This window comes from Simochromis diagramma, unplaced genomic scaffold, assembly GCF_900408965.1.
Source record: "Simochromis diagramma unplaced genomic scaffold, fSimDia1.1 OVJJ01000205.1, whole genome shotgun sequence".
NCBI lineage: Eukaryota > Metazoa > Chordata > Actinopteri > Cichliformes > Cichlidae > Simochromis > Simochromis diagramma.
In genome coordinates this window covers 9,926,350-9,947,338 of record NW_024386782.1, presented here as the reverse complement: position 1 = coordinate 9,947,338, position 20,989 = coordinate 9,926,350, and the positions used below count along the sequence as shown (strand labels likewise).

Sequence of the window (20,989 nt, the reverse complement as noted above, 5' to 3'; positions counted from 1 at the left end):
CAGTAATCAGCATTTCAGTTTTGGGTTTTTCCCCCCAGTTACTCTTGCACAACACTAAAAACTTTCGTTATATCCCCAGAGTGATGACGCCTCTTCTGTTTTCTTTGCAGCTGATCCATCTCTTTCACTCTTTTCTCTCAGAAAACCACTCAGATTCAGTCTCTGTGTATTTTCCTGTCATGGAAAAACAGTGACAGCAGAATGATATGCATATGTGAAAAACACGGCAATTCAAAATCAACAAATATCAAGCCTTCCGGTGAATACTGATGATTGCATTTCAGAGCTGCTCTCCTTTTTACAGAAGAAGTTTTCATCTGAAAGACTTGTAACTTTGTAAAAATGATGCATGGTTAGAAAAAGGCAGGTTTCATGAAACGATCTCCACGGCACTGCCCGTTCTGAATAATAAAAACATTTAATAAATATATATATTTTTTGTTGCATGATTTTCCTCATGATTGTATGATGTAGTATACTGTTAGTTTTGGGTATTCTCTCCAACACTGCCCGGTGTTGTGCCAAAAAGTGATCACTTCATTACTAGCCCTTGAACAGGTAAACACAGAAAGGTGGGGCCCCATGAAAAGCAGCAGTACATGTAAATCTAATGTTAGAGCGCCCCTGCTGGATGGTTGCTGTTTGACAGCGAGAAATGCAAAGTGTTCGGTTTCCTAACATTCCTTCACCCCGATGCTCCTCCTCTCTCCTGTTGGTGCCAACTCCCTCTATCAACTTTCCTGAGACAAAAGCTCCTTTTGTGGCGGTGGAAAAACAACATGGCAGAATTTGCCGTCCAGTCCGAAGGAAGAAGCGAGGGGATTGTGGTAATTAAATTAGGGGGCTGACGGGGAAGGGACAAGTGTCGAAGAAAAGCGTCGCTCGTGTATGGATGCACAATTTGCGCAGGCAGACAACTTTGCGCGTCTTGCAGATTGCTTAAAGTCACATGCGCTTCTGGTGCAAACAAGATAAAACTCGTACCCGCTGTTTTTCTCCTTGTAGCACAGCAGAAACATGATGTTTGCGTTTATCTCCCCCCCTGCAGATTAAAGATGACTGGCCAGGCTACAGTTTAGATCTCTTCAGCTATCCAGCACACTACTCCGGAGATTTAGACTGTGTCATCATCCCGCATGGCGTGATTATGGACAGGTACATGGCTACAACTGGGAAGTCGCTTTCTTTGTTCTTTGATAAAATCGTGCATCAAGGAAGTAATGTTCCCATATGCTTTTGCACGGGGGCTGCATAAAAGCCTTTGTACAGTTTCTGGGGAAATCCAGGGGATATCATGCACAGATTATGCGATATGAACTTGACGGAAGTTTTGGCATGCTTTTATTGAAATGAATCCTGGTAAAGCTTAGAAATTCCCCAAAGAAACAAACAAAATAAAGAAAAAACCACAGCTCCCCAATGAAAGCTCAAATCCCACAGTAACTCCCCGCGTGTATTCATACTTTTTTGGTAAAAAGAGAAAAGCCAGCAGGAGTTCAATCATACTTTGTTTTAAATAGTACTTATTAACTTCTGTATGTCTATAAAAGAAATCAGAAAATGAATTTTTAATTAAATAATTAGTGTTTTTGTCACGTGACACAAAGCTTTTTATCTTACTGTAAAACACAAAAGCTCTGTATGTGGGTTTGTTTATGTTCCTGCTACCTGCCGTTACACGATCAGGAGCCGAATAACCAAACTTGGCACACGGGTACATTTTATGCGCCTGAAGTTTTTAATCTATTACCGATATCATGACATCATGATGTTTCCCAGCAATCGTCTAACAAAGGTCTAAAATGATCTGTTCTTAATACCCGTGCACTTTTATTTAATAACAGAACTATGTCAGTTTTATGTAATAACAGTAGTTATAATTTATATCTACAAAAGAGGTTCTCTGGCAACCAGCTAGCAATGGGCTCAAATCAGCCATTTTTAGAATTTACGCACGTAGAACACCTTATGATTATCATTTCATGTCAAACAGCATGAGCGGGCGGAACAGTACTGAAGCATGGGCATGTACTACTATGTATAGTTGTGGTCAGATGTTTAAACAAGTTGCTTAGGCACAGAATAAAAAGTGCAGTAGGAATGTGTGTGCGACTGGCTGAATAAGCGTTTTAGGTGCTCAATTAGTGTCAAAAAGTGCTTTGCCAGTAGTCAGTTTAAATCACATGTGAGCCATCTGTTGTTCTTTCTTATAAAATATTTAAAACATTTATTTAAATGTAGTAAACGGTTAATCAATCAGTTTACCTGTCTTTGCATATTTAACCAGAATTATTCATTATGGTGAAATAAGAACACAAAGCTAAACAAATTTAAACATAACATATGGTTGTGGACCGACAGGGATTTCAAAACTGTCTTAACTGACGAGAAAAGAGGTCTTTTAGAGGTAATTCACCTTTTCTTCATTGTACACAGAACAGAACGTCTCGCTAGAAACATCATGGATGACCTGGGAAACCACGCCATTGTGGTCCTGTGCGTGCTGAAAGGAGGTTACCAGTTTTGTGCCGACCTGGTGGACAGGATCAAGGACCTTAGCCACAACTCCAACTGCACAATCCCCATGACGGTACACTTCATTCGTCTCAAGAGTTACTTGGTGAGCTGTTGCCCACTCCAGCAAAGAAAGCTGACAGTTTATCTTGAGTGGCATTTGTGTGAGAAGTGGAAAGCATTTTCACGCTCAAAAGTATCACCTGTGAGTTCAGAGTTAGTCACAAGATGTGTATTATTTTTCATGCATTAGAACATTGGTGTCTTCCTCTAACTTTGCCTTGAAAGTGCTGTTATGATTTGATGTGATTGCTGACAATTTTTTTTAGCTGTGAAGTACTGCTGGTGAGATACCCTCACTGGCCACTTTATTGGGTACACCTTCAAGCTACACAGGGTTAAACTTCTCTGTGGAGAATTATTCCCTGTTCTTAGATGACGAAGGTGGCACCCGGTGTGGTCTTCTGCTGTGACAGCCAATCTGCTCCAGGGTTCAATGTGATGTGCATACAGATATATCTGAGTTACTGTTGCCTTTCTATCAGATCAATGAAGTCTCTCCTCTGACCTCTGGCGTCAACAACGCATCTTCGCGCAGAGAACTGGCACTTACTGAATATTTTCTCTTTTTTGGACAATTCTCTATGAACCCTAGAGATGGTTCTGTGGGAAAATCCAAGTAGATCAGCAGTTTCTGAAATACTCAGACCGGTCTGGCACAGTCACAGCCAAGCTATGCTCAGAGTCACTTAATTCCTCTTTTATCCTTATTCTGAAACTCGATTTGAACTTCAGCTGGTCATTTTAACCATGTCTACATACATAAAAGCTTTGAGTTGCTGTCATGTGATTAGTTGATTATATCTGAGTTAATGAGGAATTGAACAGATATACCTCTTTAAACAAGTTGAGCTGGTTCGGGCATTGGACTTGCATGCCTCCTGGGTGAGGTGTTTTTTCAGCCATGTCCAAATGAGATGAAGCTCCAGGATAGACTCAGTGCATTCTTGAGAGATCATATCTCTTATAGATAGATGAATGGATAATTGAAAATATTTCTCCTGTATTTTATGTCCACAGAATGACGAGTCAACAGAGGATCTTCACATCCTCGGAGGAGAGGACTTGTCTTTTTTAGCTGGAAAGGTAAGATTTTCATTATCATTGAGACGTCTGAGCCTTAAGATGGGCCCTGCTTTTGTAAAAATAGGTAGCATGGAGATGGTGATTGTTGATAGACAGCAGCCTCAAGAGGGCACCCTTCCCTCTAATGTGCTGTTTGCCTCACTTCAGTGAATGAGATCAAAGATGGCAGTTTCTGACACACCTAGCGCTGATCACATGCCAGCTATGACGAAAGGTTTATTCCATTTTATCTCAAGTGAAGCAAAATGTATGGTGTAAATTGGAGGCCATACTGAGTGCGTACCTCGGTAGATCAAGGGGATGACAGATTTACTTAACACAGTCCCTCTTCTACGGCTCGTCGTGTTATCCTGTAATCAGAGATGGTAGCTCACAGAACTCGAGTGTGTGTGCAGGCTGTTGCCAGCCTTTGATAGTGCATGCCACCTAACAAAGGGTCTCAGTGAAACAGTGCAGACTTGTGGTGATGACAGTCACCTTATTAGAAAGAGTTGTAAAATCATTTCCAGGATTGGAAATAAGAAAAGCAAAACTTTTAGATGCTTTCATCCTGTTTTCTTGTAAAATACATATATACATAATTGTATTTTTTGTGTCTCGGAAAAAAATGACAAAGAAAACATTTTATTTGTTTGTTTACAGCAGGTTAGGAAGGACTCAATCTAACATTAAAGGCCCTGATTACATGACATGTAACTAGTTTGATTTAGAAAGAATAATCAGCACTGATTACAGCATGATGGGGTTCTGTGACGGCAGCAGATCATTCATAGTGCTGAGTGACCACTAGAGGTATTATTAAAGTGAAATTAAACCAAACTAAAACATTTTAGTCAACTAAAACAAAAATAAAAGCAACAAATTAAAAAATATTAAAACTATCTGAAACAATATTGTGAACTTTGAAAACTAACTGAAATAAAATTAAAAGTATAGAGGAAATACCCTTAGTTTTAGTTTGGTAAAAATGTAGTTACAACATGCCTGATGAGGCGTTGATGGATGTCTTTAGATGTCCATGAGACAGTGAGTCAACTGCTTTCAAATGGTTTTGTGTTTTTATTGTAATACCTCTGCTGATTTGCCCAAATCTTGCCTTGGACATGTGCCCGCCATACAATGGTGAATACAAAGACGGAAACACTGAAACTAATTCAGACTAAAGTAAAACTAAACATTTTATACAATAAAAACTAAACTGAAACAAGAAACTAACTGAAAATAAGCAGAATTCAAAACAAAAAATTGAAATAAAAACTAATGAGAAAATATTTGTGTGCTTATATTCAATCTGGAAAGTCCTAAAGGGTTCAAAGACTATTCAGCGGGGAAAGTGGCCTAAATTACACAATTAAAGAAAGAAAGAAAGAAAAGAAAAAGACAGACAAGATGAGCCTATAGAGAGCACACAGCACTCCTCTTAGCATTAAGTAAATGTGTTTGGCATAACAGAGCATTCAAACCACATTTCTGCTTACTAAATCTGGTTTATTAGAAAAAAATAAATAAATAAAACCGGCCTAAATTCCAATTTTCACCAGAGATTTAAACCATCTCACAATTATGTGAGCTCTGCTGTTCATACCTATATATTTCTTATAAAAGGATCTGTGTACAACCTTTTTGCCAAGTAAGCAGCTTTAACTCCCACTCACACACACACACGTGCACATATCTATGTAAGCATACAGAGGGATGAATCATTAACCGTTACTATGGGAGTTACAAGTCAGCATGGGTATTTTTAGATAATTAAAGTCAGCTGATATGAACATTCACAGTCATACGCATACCTCAGCAGTACATGCACACAGTAGCCAGGTGCCTAAAACTTGAATAGTATATGAGGTAGTAGGCTTGACTCACTGCTTTCCTCACAGAATGTTTAGTGTGCTTGTGAAATCCCTGAGCTCACTGTGACGTGCTGCTAATTTTTGTCCCAGGTCCTAACAGAATGAGGTGATGCTTTCCAGGAAGAGGTTACCTAATTGTTTAACAGTGTACACATTACTGTTCATTTGCTTTTTGGCCTCCCTGAAATGTAGTTTTCAGACAGTGAGCTTTACATATCTTGTATAGCTCATTGCTTTTGCATTTCTCCAGGGTTTAGTGCGCTCTAAATAAATCTGGATGAATAATGAGTCCTAAACAAAGCACGACTGCACCCTCGGATGAACCCTTTGTTTAAAAAAGTGGAGTAAACTCTGGCAGTTAGAGAGTTTCACTTTTCATCGTGTCCTAGCTAAGTTGAAGCGAAGCCCAGACAGCGGCTCTTAATAAAGACACTGCCCAGTCGTCTTCAGTTTATTAGACAGACATTCGCAGAATTTCAGCTATTTCTGCGCGACATTCAGGGCAGCGCTGCAGGAACATAGCTTTCCAATCTGGATTAGGATCATTCGTTTAGCTGAATCACTGATATCATAAATGCAAAGAGTCTCGCGGATGTAGTGTATGAAGAAATGTGGTTGGTTTAGCTGATATTGGCCATATTTCAGTACTTCTGCTTTTATTTCAGCTGCAGCCTGATCATTTCCTGAAAAATTATTCGTCAGTTGGTTTTGTGTTGCACTTCAGAACACAACAAAGTGTATTTCTCTGTTTATAATTAATTGCTTCTTAAATCACCTCTAAATGGCTTTTGTCTTTTTTTTAAACGTGTGAGTTTTAGTCTTGGAGTAAGTGTGGAGCAGATTATCTGTTTTCAATCAAGAGTAATTGTTTGTTCCTGCCCTCTCTTTTCTCCCCGACATGCTCGCTCCATAAGAATGTTCTGGTTGTGGAGGTGAGTCAGCCATGTTTTTGCTACTCTGCTTTTCCCCGTGTTCACCAAATGGACCTTATTGTGTTCCTTGTTGTTGTTGTTGTTGTTGATGATGATGTTTTCCAGGTCAGCAAAACTCATTTAAAGTTTTTATCTTCTTCTTGAAGGTCCTGAATTCAACATGAGGACACTTTTTAATTGCCTGACCCATATTTGAGAAACCAAATAGATTTATTGCTTTGTGTGTGTGTGTGTGTGTGTGTGTGTGTGTGTGTGTGTGTGTGTGTGTGTGTGTGTGTTAACTAACATCATTGAAAATCTTGCCTTGCCCTACATACTGGAATAGGTGCACTGCAAAAAAATAAAAAGGAAATGTAGGCCTACAGTCATCATCGTGGGCATTCATGATAAGTACTTACTGTAAAAAGATTGTAGGAGTAAACATTTTGAAACAGCTCCCTTTAGTCAGTGCACAACTGTGTGTGACAGGGAACTCGTAATCTGTGGCCGCTTCAGCTTTAAGTAATATTAAAATCTTTATTGTGTGTCAACGTCATCGGGATAAAGCAAGATGGAAAGACTTAGCGTCTCACAAAAACCAATACATTACATCAGGTGCGTCACATTGTACAGGAAGTAACAGAGTTAAAAGGAAATAAAAAGTCAAAATCAGGAAAGGCTCTAAGGAGGTCGATGACTCAGCCGACAGGATTTCCACAGGCAGAATTTTCCATATTTATAAGACATAGATACTGCTGTGTACTTGTTATGCAATTGCATTTTTAAAAAGACAACCTTGTCTTAGTTTTGACTTGTGCAGTGGGTTGGTCAGTAAAAAACCCTTTTTGCTATCAGTATTGTAAAATGGCAGTCATCACTCCATGGTATTTACAAGGGGTAAAATACAAGCACTGATAGATAGTAATGACTTTAATACTAAAGCACTGAAACACACAAGGTTACAAAATGTTTCACTAGATACGAGAGAGATAGGTGTGTAGTTCGGGGCTCACAGCAAAGGATTTTAGCGATATTTCTTAGATGACTGGATGAGCTTAGAGACATGAGATTCAAAACTCAAACACCTGTCAAAAGTAATACCAACGTTTTGAGCACAGGATTTGGCATTATTGGCAAGTGCAGCCAATGTAGTGACTGACCTCTGTATAGAAACCCCACTTTTACCAGGACTGTGATAATAAAGTATTTATAAAGCATTCACTGTGGTAGTGAGAGGCTCTTGAGCTGACTTGACAGAAAACAGATCATACTACATCATAATAGTTATTTTGTGTAAGGAATTTAAATATGGGTCATTTAACTGACATGATCGAGCGTACTGTTGTGGCTTTGGTTCGCCTCAGCGTTTGCCTACATCGTAGAGCAAGAGGTCAGATGACGTTTTTTTGTTTTTTTTTTGATTGAATATCACATGTTTGTGTTTAAATTCCTCTTTTCAGTGAATTCAAGTAATTCCTAGTGAATGCTTGTAAACAGTTGCGTAATTTGAGTACAGTGTGACACTGACTGCACTTAGTTTCTGTATCACTTCTAGTCCAGAGAAAGAAGAATTGAGTTTTTGTTCTTTTTTCTTTCCTCACTGCCATGTTATTACTTTCTCAGTCCAGTTTCTACATCTTCCACCCCCACCCTCACAGGGCATTGTAGGCACCGGAAAGACGATGAAGACTCTCCTGAAGCACGTCGAAGCCTTCGGGCCCAAAATGATCAAAGTAGCAGGGTAAAGCCGCCAAACAAAACCAGCTCAATTTCCTGCTTTGCGAATCACTGTTTTCCCCTTTCAGTCGAGACACACACACAGACACACAGAGAGGCAAAGACTAACATTGTGATGCAGATCTCAGGTACCGCAGGTTTTTTTGAAGTGACGCTGTCTCCTGAGACGGTTTGAGTGGGCTGTTGTAAATAATGTGTGCTTTTGTTTCCCTCAGATTGCTGGTGAAGAGAGTGCCGCATAGCTCAGCATGTGTTCCTGACTGTACGTACCTGACCAACCCTTTTATGGCTCAGTGAGTCATTCACAGTTAAAAAAATTGTTGCATTTGCCGAGTCCCAAACTATTGGAAATATTTGCCTTTGTCGTTTTGTGCTTTCAGATGTCGGCTTTGAGATACCCAATCGTTTTGTGGTTGGATATGCTTTAGACTACAATGAGTATTTTAGAGATCTCAGTGTAAGTCAGTGTCTGGCTTCTTTCTTTCTTTTCTTTTTTTTTTTTGACGACTGTATTGGGAATCCAGTAACACAATAAAGACCTGTGCTTTGGTGCTTCTTTTAGCACATTTGCGTGATCAGCGACACCGGGAAGATGAAATATAAGATTTAAAGAGAGGGCCGGCGATAGAGGCGACTGTCGAGCAGATGTCATCGGACAGCAAGCCCAGACACTTCCTGTGAGATGCCATTGACTTACAGCTGCTATGGTGACATCTGATCCCAATCATGCCTGCGTTGTTATAACATTCCTGGTTCCAAACATGTTAACATTTTTAACAACGCACACTGCAACATTTAACTGGAGATTTGAACACAAAAAGCGCATGCTTGAGGATAAGTCGGAGCTTTGTTGCTTTGACACAGGTGATTCAGGTTTAAAACGTGTAGTGTTAAGTGGGGGGGAATGCTGTTCTAACTCTATATCTAAAGCATCCAATCATCCCAGGTGTACTGCTTCTTTTATGAAATGTAAAGCATTCAATAACCACTGCATGTGAGGAATACCAACAAAACCTAAAATGAAAGGAAGTTGGGTTTTTTTTTAATTTGTTCTCCACCTGTGCGATGCCTTTTTAAAGTTTCATCTGATTTTCCCTCACTTTTAACACACAGGGGAGAAACAGTTCAAGTCTTGTCAACACTAAGTGCCATTACTACCTCCTTTGTGTGTGTGTTTGCTTGTTTTTTCACTTGCTGTAGAGTACTTTTGTCATTTCTCTGTATCAGTTTATGTTCTAACATACAATAAAATGTTTTTTTAAGATTTCTGCATTCTACTATTAATGTTCCCACATGATTTTATGAATGAATGTTTTTAGTACTAATTGATTTACAATGGTTCCTTGGCTGAGCTATGAATATAAAGAAGACCTTGTGTAATATGTTTCTTAGGCTGATGATATACAAAAGGGGCTTGGAGTCTTTTTCTTTTTTTCATATGTCTTTTTAATGGTGTTGAGCTTCTCTTAATTTTATGGAAAACTGGCACCTATATAGGCCCCGAAGTAGCAAAGCTTTAAACCAAAAGCATCCTGAAACATCAGGTTGCCATTGTTTTGTTTTAAAAAGGGGGTTTTAACTGTAAGTGAACTTACAAAATGAACAAAAGAGAGCTCGTTGTGCTGAGCTGCTGTGCTCTTTGTATGCACTTGACATGTGACTCCCTTTGCTTAAGCACTGAGCACAACGTGCCATAAAGAAAACCATCTCTTGGGACAGTGAATAGACTTTGCCTTTTTGACTCACCAGACCTCCAACAGTGATAAAGTAAGAGCTACAACTGAATTACATTATTGCAACCCCTAAATTTGTAGTCAGTACTTTTTACAGTAGTGGAAGAAGTACTCTGATCTTTTTCAGAAGCAAAAGCAGCAATGCACCACTTTAAATATTCACAATTACAGAAAAAGTTCATGTATAATATCTTACAATTGGATGTCAATAGCATTTCTCAGTTTACTATGGACCAAACTTCAATATAGTTGTAATATTTTAAAGCGGGGGTGTCAAACTACCTTTAATTAACAGGCCACATTCAGCCCAATATAATCTCAAGTGAGCTGTGTAGTCCAGCTAAACAAATGCACAAAAACCTTTTAATATAAATGTGTGTGACATAAATATGTGTTTATATCAGCATTACATGTCTGAAAGAATTAGTGCAATTTCAGCACTATGGGTGCATGGGTGCTACATGTGCATTACACATCACATTGTAATAAAAAAAAATGTTTTTGGATCTAAGTAACTACAGGCTTTAGTGCAGCTGACTTTAATGGAGGCTGAAATGAGTGATTTCTTCAGAATTACAAAGTCATACAAACGGAAACTAAAAATAATTGAAACCCCCCCCCCCCCCAACATTTACAATACACAATAATAAACAATATAGTTATTTAAAAAAAACAAAATTAAAATGAAGTTAATAACAGTACAATACTGGTACTGTGTAAGAGAAAAGCTCAAATTGCATTAATAAATAATATGTACACCATAAATCTAAGAAAAACAGCTGCTTGAAGATATAATGCTAAGTATTTAGGTTTTATATCAATTTTCAGAGCTGATATATCCCACTTGGACCCACTGAAAGTAGAACCGGCTGGACAGGACAGCTTTGTGAAATTCTCCTCCCTAACTGACCTCTGTAACAAAAGCTGCCAGTCCCAGGAACAGGTGGCTCCTTATGTTGGAGAGGCATAAAAGGGGCATTTGTCAGGGGCCCGAGAATCCGAGCACTTATTTCAGTCTGCAGCTAAAGTGCAGCGAAGGAGTGTCCATTTATTGTTAACTATCTGCTTCGTGGATAAGATGAAAGAAAAGATTTTATGCTGTGTGGTATGTGTGAAATCACCACTGCCCTCCACATTACTAGCTCAGCTCGACCTCACTTTGAACCGGGGCATGTGACTCCTCGTTCACCCTTGCTGTGCGTATTAAACCAAAACCACGACGAGTTTTTGAACGGCTTGAATTACGGATTTGTTACACCATGCATCTTTTCATCTTCTCCCCTGTTCTCCCGGGAATACTGCTCTAATAGTTCACGGGAACGGTTAAAAAAACGCCACCGTTTACAAGCGCAGATACAAGCTTATTGTAAACTCGCGCCTCATTGGCCCGGTCAAATACAACCCCGCTCCTGATTGGCTGATAGTGTCCTGTTGACCGAAGGTGGACTCCCAGAGAGTCGGGAACAGTGGAGGCAAAAAAAAAAAAAAAAAAAAAAAATTCCGAACTGCACCATGCGCCTCCACTGAGTAGGTTTGGATTAATCACCGGAAAGTCGTTTGTACTCAGACTCTATTAAATTATGACAACGCCCTCCACACTGGACCATACACGATATGTTTGTACTTTTTCTGCGGGTTTTTATGGATAAGCATCGCCGTCGTTGACAGCCTGTAATGACGCTTCTCAACTACACAGGTAACTTTGTTTTAACTCCAACCGTTAGCATGGAGGCTAACTATTAGCAGCCTGTTGCCGCAGTTTGCTTGGTTGTCGCTTTTGCCCACTTTGCTAGTTTTACAGGGAGCTTCCATAAACACGCAAAAGGGGCAGCAGTGCCTCGTGTGGACGTTTGGACCGCTTTTATTGTGGTATTTTATGTAAAGTAACAAAGGGAAAAGCTTCTTTTGTTGAGCGCTCGGGAACAACAGCTCGGCATGCTCCCTTCGTGTCTCATTTAAACATCGATTTCAATCAAGTGATTGAAATCCATCCTCTAAAAAGCACAAACGTCGGCTTTGTCGTGAAACACAAACGGCAAATAAAGCTCGTGTGTTTTTATTTTGTAAGAAATAGTTTCTGTGGGGTTTCGTGTCTCAATTTTGAATGCGACGGACATATTTCGCCCAGCCTCCCGACAGTCCCCAGTCCACTTGTTGCTGGCTATTCAGTTAATGCACCGCTGGCTCTCCACGTTGTTGTGCTTTACGCTGGTTATAGTCCTGGTGTTGGCTACTACAACATTGTTAGACTTCATTAAGTTAGTCAACTGTAATAATAATTCATTTTAACTATCAAATTAAGTTTGTTCTAACTTTTTATGATGTGCCGTCACATAGTATTACCCTGAATCAGCCTGTTTTCAAGCACCTGAGTGTGAAGCTCTCCAAGGATGAGACACAAAAACAGCATTTAGAAGTAGCGTTTGGTTAGGACCCTGTTGCATAATGCTGATTGTCTAGAATTAATCACGAGTGGTCTGCTATTATAAACAACCAAGGTATTCATTCATGTTGTTTGTACAGACTCTTGGAGTAGTGTGAGATGTAATTGCTGTGCAGCTGATTCCTAAATCTGCCTTTGAATTTTTTTTTAAATGCACTAAACACATATGTCATCTCATATCTCTCAAACAGATGGATTAAGAAATCCAGCAAGTATGGAGGTGTGAATCGGATTGGAGCATTTTTTTTTTTTTAACATCCTGGTGGAGCTACATTTTTCATGTGGTGCTTTACAGACATCAGCATTTTAACTGAAGCTAAATGATGGCATCACGGTGGGTTCCTTCTTGTGAAGACGATGAGAGGCAACGAGCAAGATCTTCTTTCTGTGAGGTGAGTATGAGTCAGACTTCTTTAAAGTCCTGAAATGTGTTAAATGCTGATGCCAAAAGGGATTTCTGTGGCCAACTGATTGCAGTTTCAGTGTTATTCCACCTCCTTCAGTTTGGTTTTGAGTGGGGGTGGGATTTGTTTGACACCAAGGACCAGCTGTTTGTGTTTGTAGCAACCCCTGCTGAATTCTTTTGCTCTTTATGTCAACAACGTGCCTCTTATCTATTCTTGTCATAAATATGGCCATCAGATTTTTGTTTCTTTTGAGTGCTTCAGATTTTTCTCAACTAAGATTGGCTGTGGTAGATGAACAGATCAAAAGAACAGGTTTTGGTTACAACATTTAATCAGATTTGAAATTATAATCAAACTCAAACGATGGTGTTTATTCAAGACCCGTCTTTCAGATTTTTAAGCTGTGACCCCTGTACCAGACAGGATACCATCTGCTCCTCTGAAAGCCTGCAGCCTGAATGAAGACCTTTATACTGTAATAAAGTAGGTAGCAACTGGGACTCTTTGAAATGAAAGGGCACCTATTTATAGTCTGTAGTTTTCTTTGATTTCCTCCATTGCCTTTAATCTAATATTCAGCTTGTCATTTAAGCCTCCCAAGTTTGCATGATCACCATCCCTAAATGAGGGACATACAGGTGATTATGTTGTTACTTTAAACTAGGTAGATGTGCTGAATTTGATTTTTGTATCTCAGACTCAGGGCAGCAGATAATGCCTAAAAAATTATAATGAATCAATTACAGAGTAATAGAGTTGGTTTTCCGGGGTTTCTTTTTCTAATTTATTCACAGGGATGAGGTTTTTTTTGTTTGTTTGTTTTTTCCTAAGAGGCCTGAAATTAAAATTTCTGGATCAACCAGCACACCACATACTAGCGCATTCACTGTTGAAGCTCATTCAACAGACACAGCCTTAGCTGCATCTCACTGTCACAGCTAAGAAAACAAACTTAGATGATGTGCTTACCTTTTGTTATTTCAGCCATCTGGATACATGCTTGCCACTACTACATTCATTTAATGAATGAATAATACAGCATGAGAGAAAATAGACAGTTCTTTTGCATAGGATCCCAGAAACCTGTTTGTGAATACTTTAGTAAGTGTTGATGTGCCATGAGGGAAAGCCACAGCATAGTGCCGTGAGAGGAAATCCTCCTTTTTAGCACTCCCTCTAATAAGACTACCACACAAACCAATTCATGTGCTAATTTTGAGCCGGAAACCCCCTGGAGTCTCTGGTTCAGGGATTTTCTGGAAATGATGACACTGGATTTAATTAATGACCTAAGAATTTTCCTAGGCGGATTTTCACTTTCTCTTAGTATCTTAAAAGAGCGTGCAATGGCTGCAGTCGTTGGGAATCAGGAAAATCATTTTGATACAAGACTTGTATATTAATTTAGAGAAAGCATGTCACTGTTGGTGTTCTTGGGATTACATCAGGGGGACGGGAGCTGGATCTGGGGGTGGGGGAAAAGTCTTTCTCACCCACCCTTGCTTAATTCTTTACTAGTCAGTCCTGTTCTTTTAAAGTTTTCTCATCCGTTATAACTATTAGACATGTGGAAAGTGTTTATAGTGAATACTGTGAAGCAGACTCTTAAAAATGGAGGAAAAATATCTGTTATTTGAATCAAGAGTTTGATTGGTGGCATTATCCTCCTCCACACTGGAGTGTCTGTCTGCTTTATCAGCTGAATAGTGCGTGGTATTCAGACATTGCAGCTGAATCCAAATAGCAGACAGCCCTTCCTCTGCTTGGATTTCAGACATTCATTTAGCGGCACAGTGCTGCTTAGTGCTGATGAGTGTGCTGTTGTGTGATTATGTGTGTTTTAGGAATTTCTATATTGGCCTATGGTGTTTACTAAATCAAACTCTATTGTATGGGTTTTCCCCCCTACAGCTTCTGTATGATGAATGCCTTTTTCACGATGGATAATTCCAGCTTTTCATTCTCTAGTAGAACAACAGAAATGAGAGTGGTTGGAACTGGATTATTGTTTTGGATGATGAAGCATGATCCATATTTAGCACTGTAGGAGACCATTGACAAACAGACTTCCCCTGTCACCACAATCCTGGCTTCATTAAAGCTCAGTGTTTATCTGATTTAGGCTTGCTGCCTTTTTACAGAACCCTCTGCGCAGGCATCGTATGGTTAACTGATGGCAATCGGAAGGGAAAATTGACCTTCAATTGGATAGAAGTCGTCTGTTACTTCCTGTTGCGTTATGATTGTGTCTGCAGCGTCTCACGAGAGAACATAAGAGATGGGCTGTGTGATTCAGTTTTTCCTCACTGTGTTGTAAAACATCTATGTCTACACATGGAAAACTGTGTGACATGCTCTGTGTCTTGTTCAAGCAACTAAGAAAGATTACAGATGGTTACAGACAAATCCAATAAGAGGGGATATTTTCCTTTTTAACAACTGCTCACTAAATCAGTTTCCTTGAAAGAAAAATGCCCGTTACACATGTCCCAGTGTTTTTGGTCCAAAACCTAAAATATAGGCAGTTCTATCAAATATGTTAACATGTTATTCGTTTTCAGCAGCTTGTATTTTTAGTAAAATTTGTGAGATAATGCCAGTGTTTTTGACATGTCTGCTCAGAAAACAAGTGGCATCAGTAATTTCACCCATTGAGGAGAATGAAAAATTAAAGCAAATGATCCTGCAGAGAACTGAAGTATCACTACAACTCCTTGGTGCTGAGCTTTTTTGAAATTGTCTTTTTTTTTTTTTTTTTTTAAATAATTCACTGCTAGTCTTTCGCGTATGCAGAGAGGCTTCTCCGTGCCCTCTGGGGTTTCAGTAACGATCAACAGAAAGTATGTTCAAAATTACAACCAAGGGGTGGGCTTACAGCTGCTGAGCAAGACTGTTTATTTACCAGCTTTAATGTTTATAACAGCAGCATTGTATGACAAACTCATACGGGATGTAACAAGATTTCTTTCAGAAAAGTTGTTAACCCTGGCACGTTCGACCAGCACAGTGTGGACTAATGAGGATATTAAGCTTTATAAGACAACGAGATAAGACAATGGTTGTGCCGTGATTTTTTTTTTTTTCCCTTTTTTTTTTTTTTTTTGAGTGTGGGGTATATTTTTTTAAAATTTTTAATTATCACTCAAAGAGAAACCAACAGTAAGTCTTGTCTTGGTTGTTTTTTTTTTTTTTTGGGTGGGTTCTCTCTCTCTCTCTCTCCCCCTTTTCACATTGTGCAAAACTTCTATGTGCCCTCTTTCACAGGTGGTGCTCTCTGCTGCTGACAGAGCAGAGTAGATTCAGATAGACGTGTTCTTGCAACAGGCGAGTAGGATCTCTGACAGCGATACAGGAGATGGCTTGTCCCAAAAGTTGCTCGTTTGGTTTCTAGTTGTTTTTGTTTATAAAAGATTTCTAGAGAGATTTCTATGAGAGGTGACTAATTATACTGATAAAGTAGCTAAGCTGACAACAGTGAGAGGTGAAGGAAATATGATCACTGCTGTGAGTGAGAGGAGGTATCAGGTGCCAAGGTGAGATGGCATTTCCACATTTTAAAACAACAGAGATCAAATTACTGCTCAACAAACCAGAAGTCAAATGTGTGCTAGTAATGGAGTACACCTCGGCCTGAAGGAATGCCATTTGGGTTTTATGTGACACTAAGACTACGTCCACACTAGCCCGGATAGATGTGAAAACGGCATTTTCGTCTGAAAACGCTCCGTGTCCACACTAGCGTTTTCAGTCATTTTCACAGAGTTGTGCGTCCACATTGAAACGGCCAAAAACGCTTACATTCCAGTCCTGCGCTTTCACAAAAGCGAGTGAGAATTAAAGAATTTGAAGAAAAGCTATCTGGAGCATGTACAAACTGATATTAATCTTTTTCAGGGCTGTCAAAATTGAGAGCAGTCAAAACAACTGCTGTATAATGCACTCTGCTATCTTTGTTTAATTGGTCACATGACTGCATCACATGACTGAAATGCGTCATCGTCTTAGAAAGCCCTGCGTTTTCGAGTGTCCGCAACGGGACAGCTCCGTTTTGAAATGTTTGCGTTTTCAAGAGCGTTTTCAAAACGCTGCGTTTTTCCTTGGGGAAAGCGCCGTCTCAGTGTGGACGGGAGGCCAAAACGGAGAGAAAACGATGCGCTTTCAAACAAAAATGCATTAGTGTGGACGTAGCCTAAGGCAGTACAGAGAACGGTTTCACTGATGATTTGCACCTCTGTTTAAGTAAAATTCAGTGTAAATCTTTTCTTTTATTGTCAGTGATTGATTTAAAACTGTGAGATGTGGGCTGCAAACTTGTTTTTTTGTTTGTTTTTTTACTTTAAAAATTTTTTAGGGAACTACTGTACTGAACGAAGCTTCAAAAAGGTAATTTTTTTTCAAACCACACAGATCTGTGTCAGCATACAGGAAAAAAAATCCCACATAAATGGCATTCAGTCATTTCCTTCTCATCCATATGTTACAAGTAGAAGTGTGGCGTGCAGAAAATGCACCACGTGTCTGTGTAGACTGTAGACTGAGTAATGATACTTCTCCTAACCTTGTCCTGCAGTACAAGGCTGGAACGCCCAGTGCTCACCAGTGGCTCTCTGTATCATTATCTTAGGCTTTTCACAGCTAAGTGCTTGGTTTGGATGGGATGTGGTGTAGAATTTAGCAGCCCACAGAGAACTATGTTTCCTCACATTTGAAGGTTATGTGAAAGCTGATGTCATGTGGTGCATGTAATGTCTGATTTGGTGATGTCAGCAGAGGCTTTCAGACATACAGGCCTCGCAGTGTGGTTTCATAAGATTTGTTAACAAACACTTGTCATGTTGTTGTATATCAATTTTTTATGTGAAAACTGCTCTCTAATCTCTGTGGTAGGGGCACCAATGGTGTAGTCAGCATAAAAACTCCTGGGGGATAACCACCTGTTCTTTGGATTCAGCATACTTGAAACAGTGTATGTACTCCTGTGTCATTTGTCAAAGAACATTTACTTCTGAAGACACTTATTTTGTCTGCATTAAGACAAGGTATGGTCTTTGATATGTTAAGGCATCTCAGTGCTCTTGTATGGTGCGATCCGTACTTAATATTAGGACTGCAACTAAAGATTCTCAATGTAGTCGAATAATCTGCCAGTTTGTCTTTGATCATTTGATTAGTCAACAATTTTTTCAAAAACTCTGATCTTCGCTTCCTCGGGGCAAACCTCCTGTTTTAGGCTCCAGTACCTCACCTGCTCAATTCTGCCCACTTGTGAATATCACCCTGTTGACCCAGGAAACAAATGAATTTGAAAATAATCACATGTGTATTTTTATCAATATTCAATAGGGCCGTCAGAATAAAAATGAAGTAAATAAAAAAATTACGTAATAAAAATTAAAGTGGTAGTAGTATTTTTTATTTTAAAGTGTGTAATTAGGAAACTAAAAATGGCTTCTGTCAATAAGTTAAAATAAAGCTTCAAATTCAATAAAAAACCTTTTTTTTTTTTTCAGTCCAAAATAACAAGTTTGCAAAGTTTACAGATGATTCAGTTCATGAATTCACAATTGCAGTGTACATGCTGTGGAGTGAGATGATGTTCCCAGCTGGTAATAACCATGCTAAAGATGCGCTCTGTTATGACTTCAGCCATTTGACAGAGTGGCTGAAGTCATGTGGCTGAGTTTGTCTTTACAGGACAAAATCAGCTACACGCCTTTGATTAATACAAGTAAAACAGGACAAAACAGAATTAAAAAACAAACAAAAAAACGTTACTAATCACAAATTTGGTTGCATGTCATAGTTTCCCTATATGGTTTAGTGTTCAATGCCAATTATGCTGTTTAACTGACAGTGTATTGGTTTACTATCGCATTTCACTCATTAGCTAGCAGAACTAAAAAGGTGTTCCTTTTTGCAAGCGTGATCCTGAGAAATTTCTGAAAGGTAAGCTAACACAAACGTTACAGTACAAACGTTAACATAAACAAGGTATCAATGTGATGCACTAACTGAACTCCCTACAACCGACCCATTCAGAGTCAACGTCACAGGGTGCTGGTGTTTTAAATGCTCGTGCACTGCAGTAGTGTTACTGTTGCCACTGTCACATTATTTAATTATGTGGCCATTCTTTACCCAGGGAAGCATTTAAATGGTAGGACTCAACAGCGTACAGATGCAAGGAACATGGAGAAGGCAGAAGAGTGATGGTGGGTCTGTCTTCTTGTAGATGCATTGTATCTACTGTAATCTTATCTGTCAGTCTTTCTTACCCCTCTTTTTTTAATTGATAATTTTAGTGGTTCTTACTAGAGATTTAGTCAACATTTGGGATCAATATATGGAACTGGGTTAGGTTTTACTTTATAGAGCAGTAATGGTAATATTTCCCTTAGTAGAAAAACAAAAGCATCTGAGGAAACTGAGGAAAGAAATGAGTTTTTACAAAGGAGCAACAAGTCTTCACATTTAGCTTGGTCTGAGTGTGCAGACGGTGTTGCTGGATCAAGCAGTTATTAGCTCAAACATATTGAAACACTACTATTAAAAACTCAAATACTGCATTTGTCTTTGTCTTTCCAGCTTCTCAGGCTGTCTTTGACTTTTAGACCCTTCATTCAGAATAAAAAAGGAACTCTTTAAAATTACTTGGTAATTTTCTAAAACCTCTAAATATTTGATATTTGCTGCTCTGGTGATTATTTACCGCAGCAAAATTTGAGATGCGGGTCTGGTCACTTTTAATTTCCAACAGACGTCCACCAGATTAGCAAATGCCTTCTCAAACCTTCTCCAAACTGCCTCACCCAGTGCAAACAGTCTGGCATTCTAGTGATTCATAAATAGGTGAGAGGCATTCATTTGTGGGCAGGAAAGAGAGGTGTGTCATATTTTGATGTGGACGTTCCTTTCATGTGCTTTTCTTTGTAGCCCCTTTTTCACAAGTCATGATTTTCTTTTATGTTGCTTCCCCTTTGACCTCTTCTCACAGTTGTTTAAAAGTGGTATCAACTGTGAGGTTGATACAACTCCTCCACAACAATACCCATTTTTGTTGTTTGTTGTTTTGTTTTTTTAAATTAAGTGAGGGAAATGCCCATCTAGAATTTACTGGAATGTCACATCATTAATAACTATGCGAGTGGCAATGATAACACTGCATGGCCAGACCATGTCTAAAGATCAAAGGTTGGGAAATTGTTCTCTGGACAAGTTGCTAAATCTGATCCAGTAAACTGAGGCTGACTTGCCCTGGAGACACAAGGGCAGCAGTGCAGGCATTTCAAACATCCAGTCCTATCACCAGAAACAGTCGTCTGGGTACACATTTAATACAACCAGAGCTCATACAGACACAGACTTTAATGTGGAAGTGCTGGTATCACAGTACAGCCAAAGCTCATTCAAAGGAAAACCTGTTCTGCTGGTTTAATCAAAACACATGGGTGTCAGCTGCACCTGTAGCTCTGTTTCCCAGCCAGCTATTAGTGCTCTGGTTTCTTATCCTGTGTACATTTGAAACCTTTATGTGCCCTGCTTGTGATGTTGCTTGAAGTAAAATGTATTTCAAATAGTTTGTCCCTTTCAGCAATATATTGGTCAAAGTGGCCAAATAAGACTGTTAAGAAGGCTGTAGAGAGCACAGTGTAACATGCCTTAACTTGGTATACACCTTCAGGCATGCATAACATTTGAGAAGAGTCAATGAGTGTGAGACAGTGTGAGACAGTCTGTTCAGTCTGCGAAGTACTCAAGAGCAGTTGGGTGGAAAGTTGGAAAGTTTTAGGTTTGTGCTGACAAACTGTTTTTTGAAATGTTTGTTTTGTCCGTTCATCACTGTGTGCAACAGCTGTTTGGTTTTGCTTAAAACAAACAAGTTTTGTTTGTTTGTTTGTTTGTTTTAATGTGTACAAGCAAATTCTTTCAAATTCTTTTCATAGGTTGTTTGAAAATGGATGTAATTCCTCCCAGTTTTCTGACATTTTGTTTAACATTTCTGCCCAAGCAGAGATGGCCTGAATGCAAGCTCATCAAATTCTTCACATTGTTGGGGAAAGTCTGTGCTTCAGTGGGGAGGGGGAGGGTTTGTTTGAGACAGGATGAGGAAATTTGATTTATTTATTTATGTTTATTGAGACTTTTCAAGGCTGACTGGATAGAGGTGTTCTGAAAGTTATAGTGGAGAATGACAGGATTGGTATAAACACTGGCTTGAGGTCAGTTTAAAAAAAAAAAAAAAAAA

The 20,989-nt window shown here is 39.2% G+C and overlaps 2 protein-coding genes across 7 annotated transcripts in view; both read left to right on the top strand.

Annotated features, from left to right (window-relative positions):
• The first annotated feature begins 683 nt into the window (after window positions 1-683).
• Window positions 684-9,425, top strand: prtfdc1b (phosphoribosyl transferase domain containing 1b). Of its 3 annotated transcripts, none has more exons than XM_040021693.1 (9): window positions 684-827; window positions 1,049-1,155; window positions 2,437-2,590; window positions 3,595-3,660; window positions 6,428-6,445; window positions 8,083-8,165; window positions 8,377-8,423; window positions 8,542-8,618; window positions 8,724-9,425. In XM_040021693.1, exons 1-9 carry the CDS (start codon window positions 780-782, stop codon window positions 8,769-8,771), a joined length of 648 nt encoding a protein of 215 aa, XP_039877627.1. In that variant the 5' UTR covers window positions 684-779; the 3' UTR covers window positions 8,772-9,425. The 3 variants fall into 3 exon arrangements, 2 of the variants coding, with proteins under 2 accessions (XP_039877627.1, XP_039877626.1); XR_005694541.1 differs by having other exon boundaries at window positions 685-827; window positions 2,437-2,620; window positions 8,377-8,454; XM_040021692.1 differs by having other exon boundaries at window positions 686-827; window positions 2,437-2,620.
• Window positions 9,426-11,341: 1,916 nt separating this feature from the next.
• Window positions 11,342-20,989, top strand: part of arhgap21b (Rho GTPase activating protein 21b) — a 36,889-nt gene continuing 27,241 nt past the window's right edge. Inside the window, exons 1-3 of one of the 4 annotated variants that reach the window (XM_040021680.1) lie at window positions 11,342-11,590; window positions 12,529-12,557; window positions 12,633-12,729. In XM_040021680.1, coding sequence (XP_039877614.1) covers window positions 12,658-12,729 — 72 coding nt within the window. In that variant the 5' untranslated portion in view covers window positions 11,342-11,590; window positions 12,529-12,557; window positions 12,633-12,657. Of the gene's footprint in view, window positions 11,591-12,528; window positions 12,730-20,989 lie in introns of all 4 variants that reach the window. The other 3 variants (XM_040021681.1, XM_040021682.1, XM_040021683.1) reach the window with 3 other exon arrangements.

What these genes read in the sequence shown, in the direction of transcription:
- prtfdc1b (XM_040021692.1), top strand. Translation starts at nt 780, where the DNA reads ATGGCAGAATTTGCCGTCCAGTCCGAAGGAAGAAGCGAGGGGATTGTG. An exon ending in CTCAGCATGTGTTCCTGACT is followed by an intron (nt 8,424 to 8,541) that starts GTACGTACCTGA and finishes TTGTGCTTTCAG; the next exon opens with ATGTCGGCTTTGAGATACCC. An exon ending in AGTATTTTAGAGATCTCAGT is followed by an intron (nt 8,619 to 8,723) that starts GTAAGTCAGTGT and finishes TGCTTCTTTTAG; the next exon opens with CACATTTGCGTGATCAGCGA.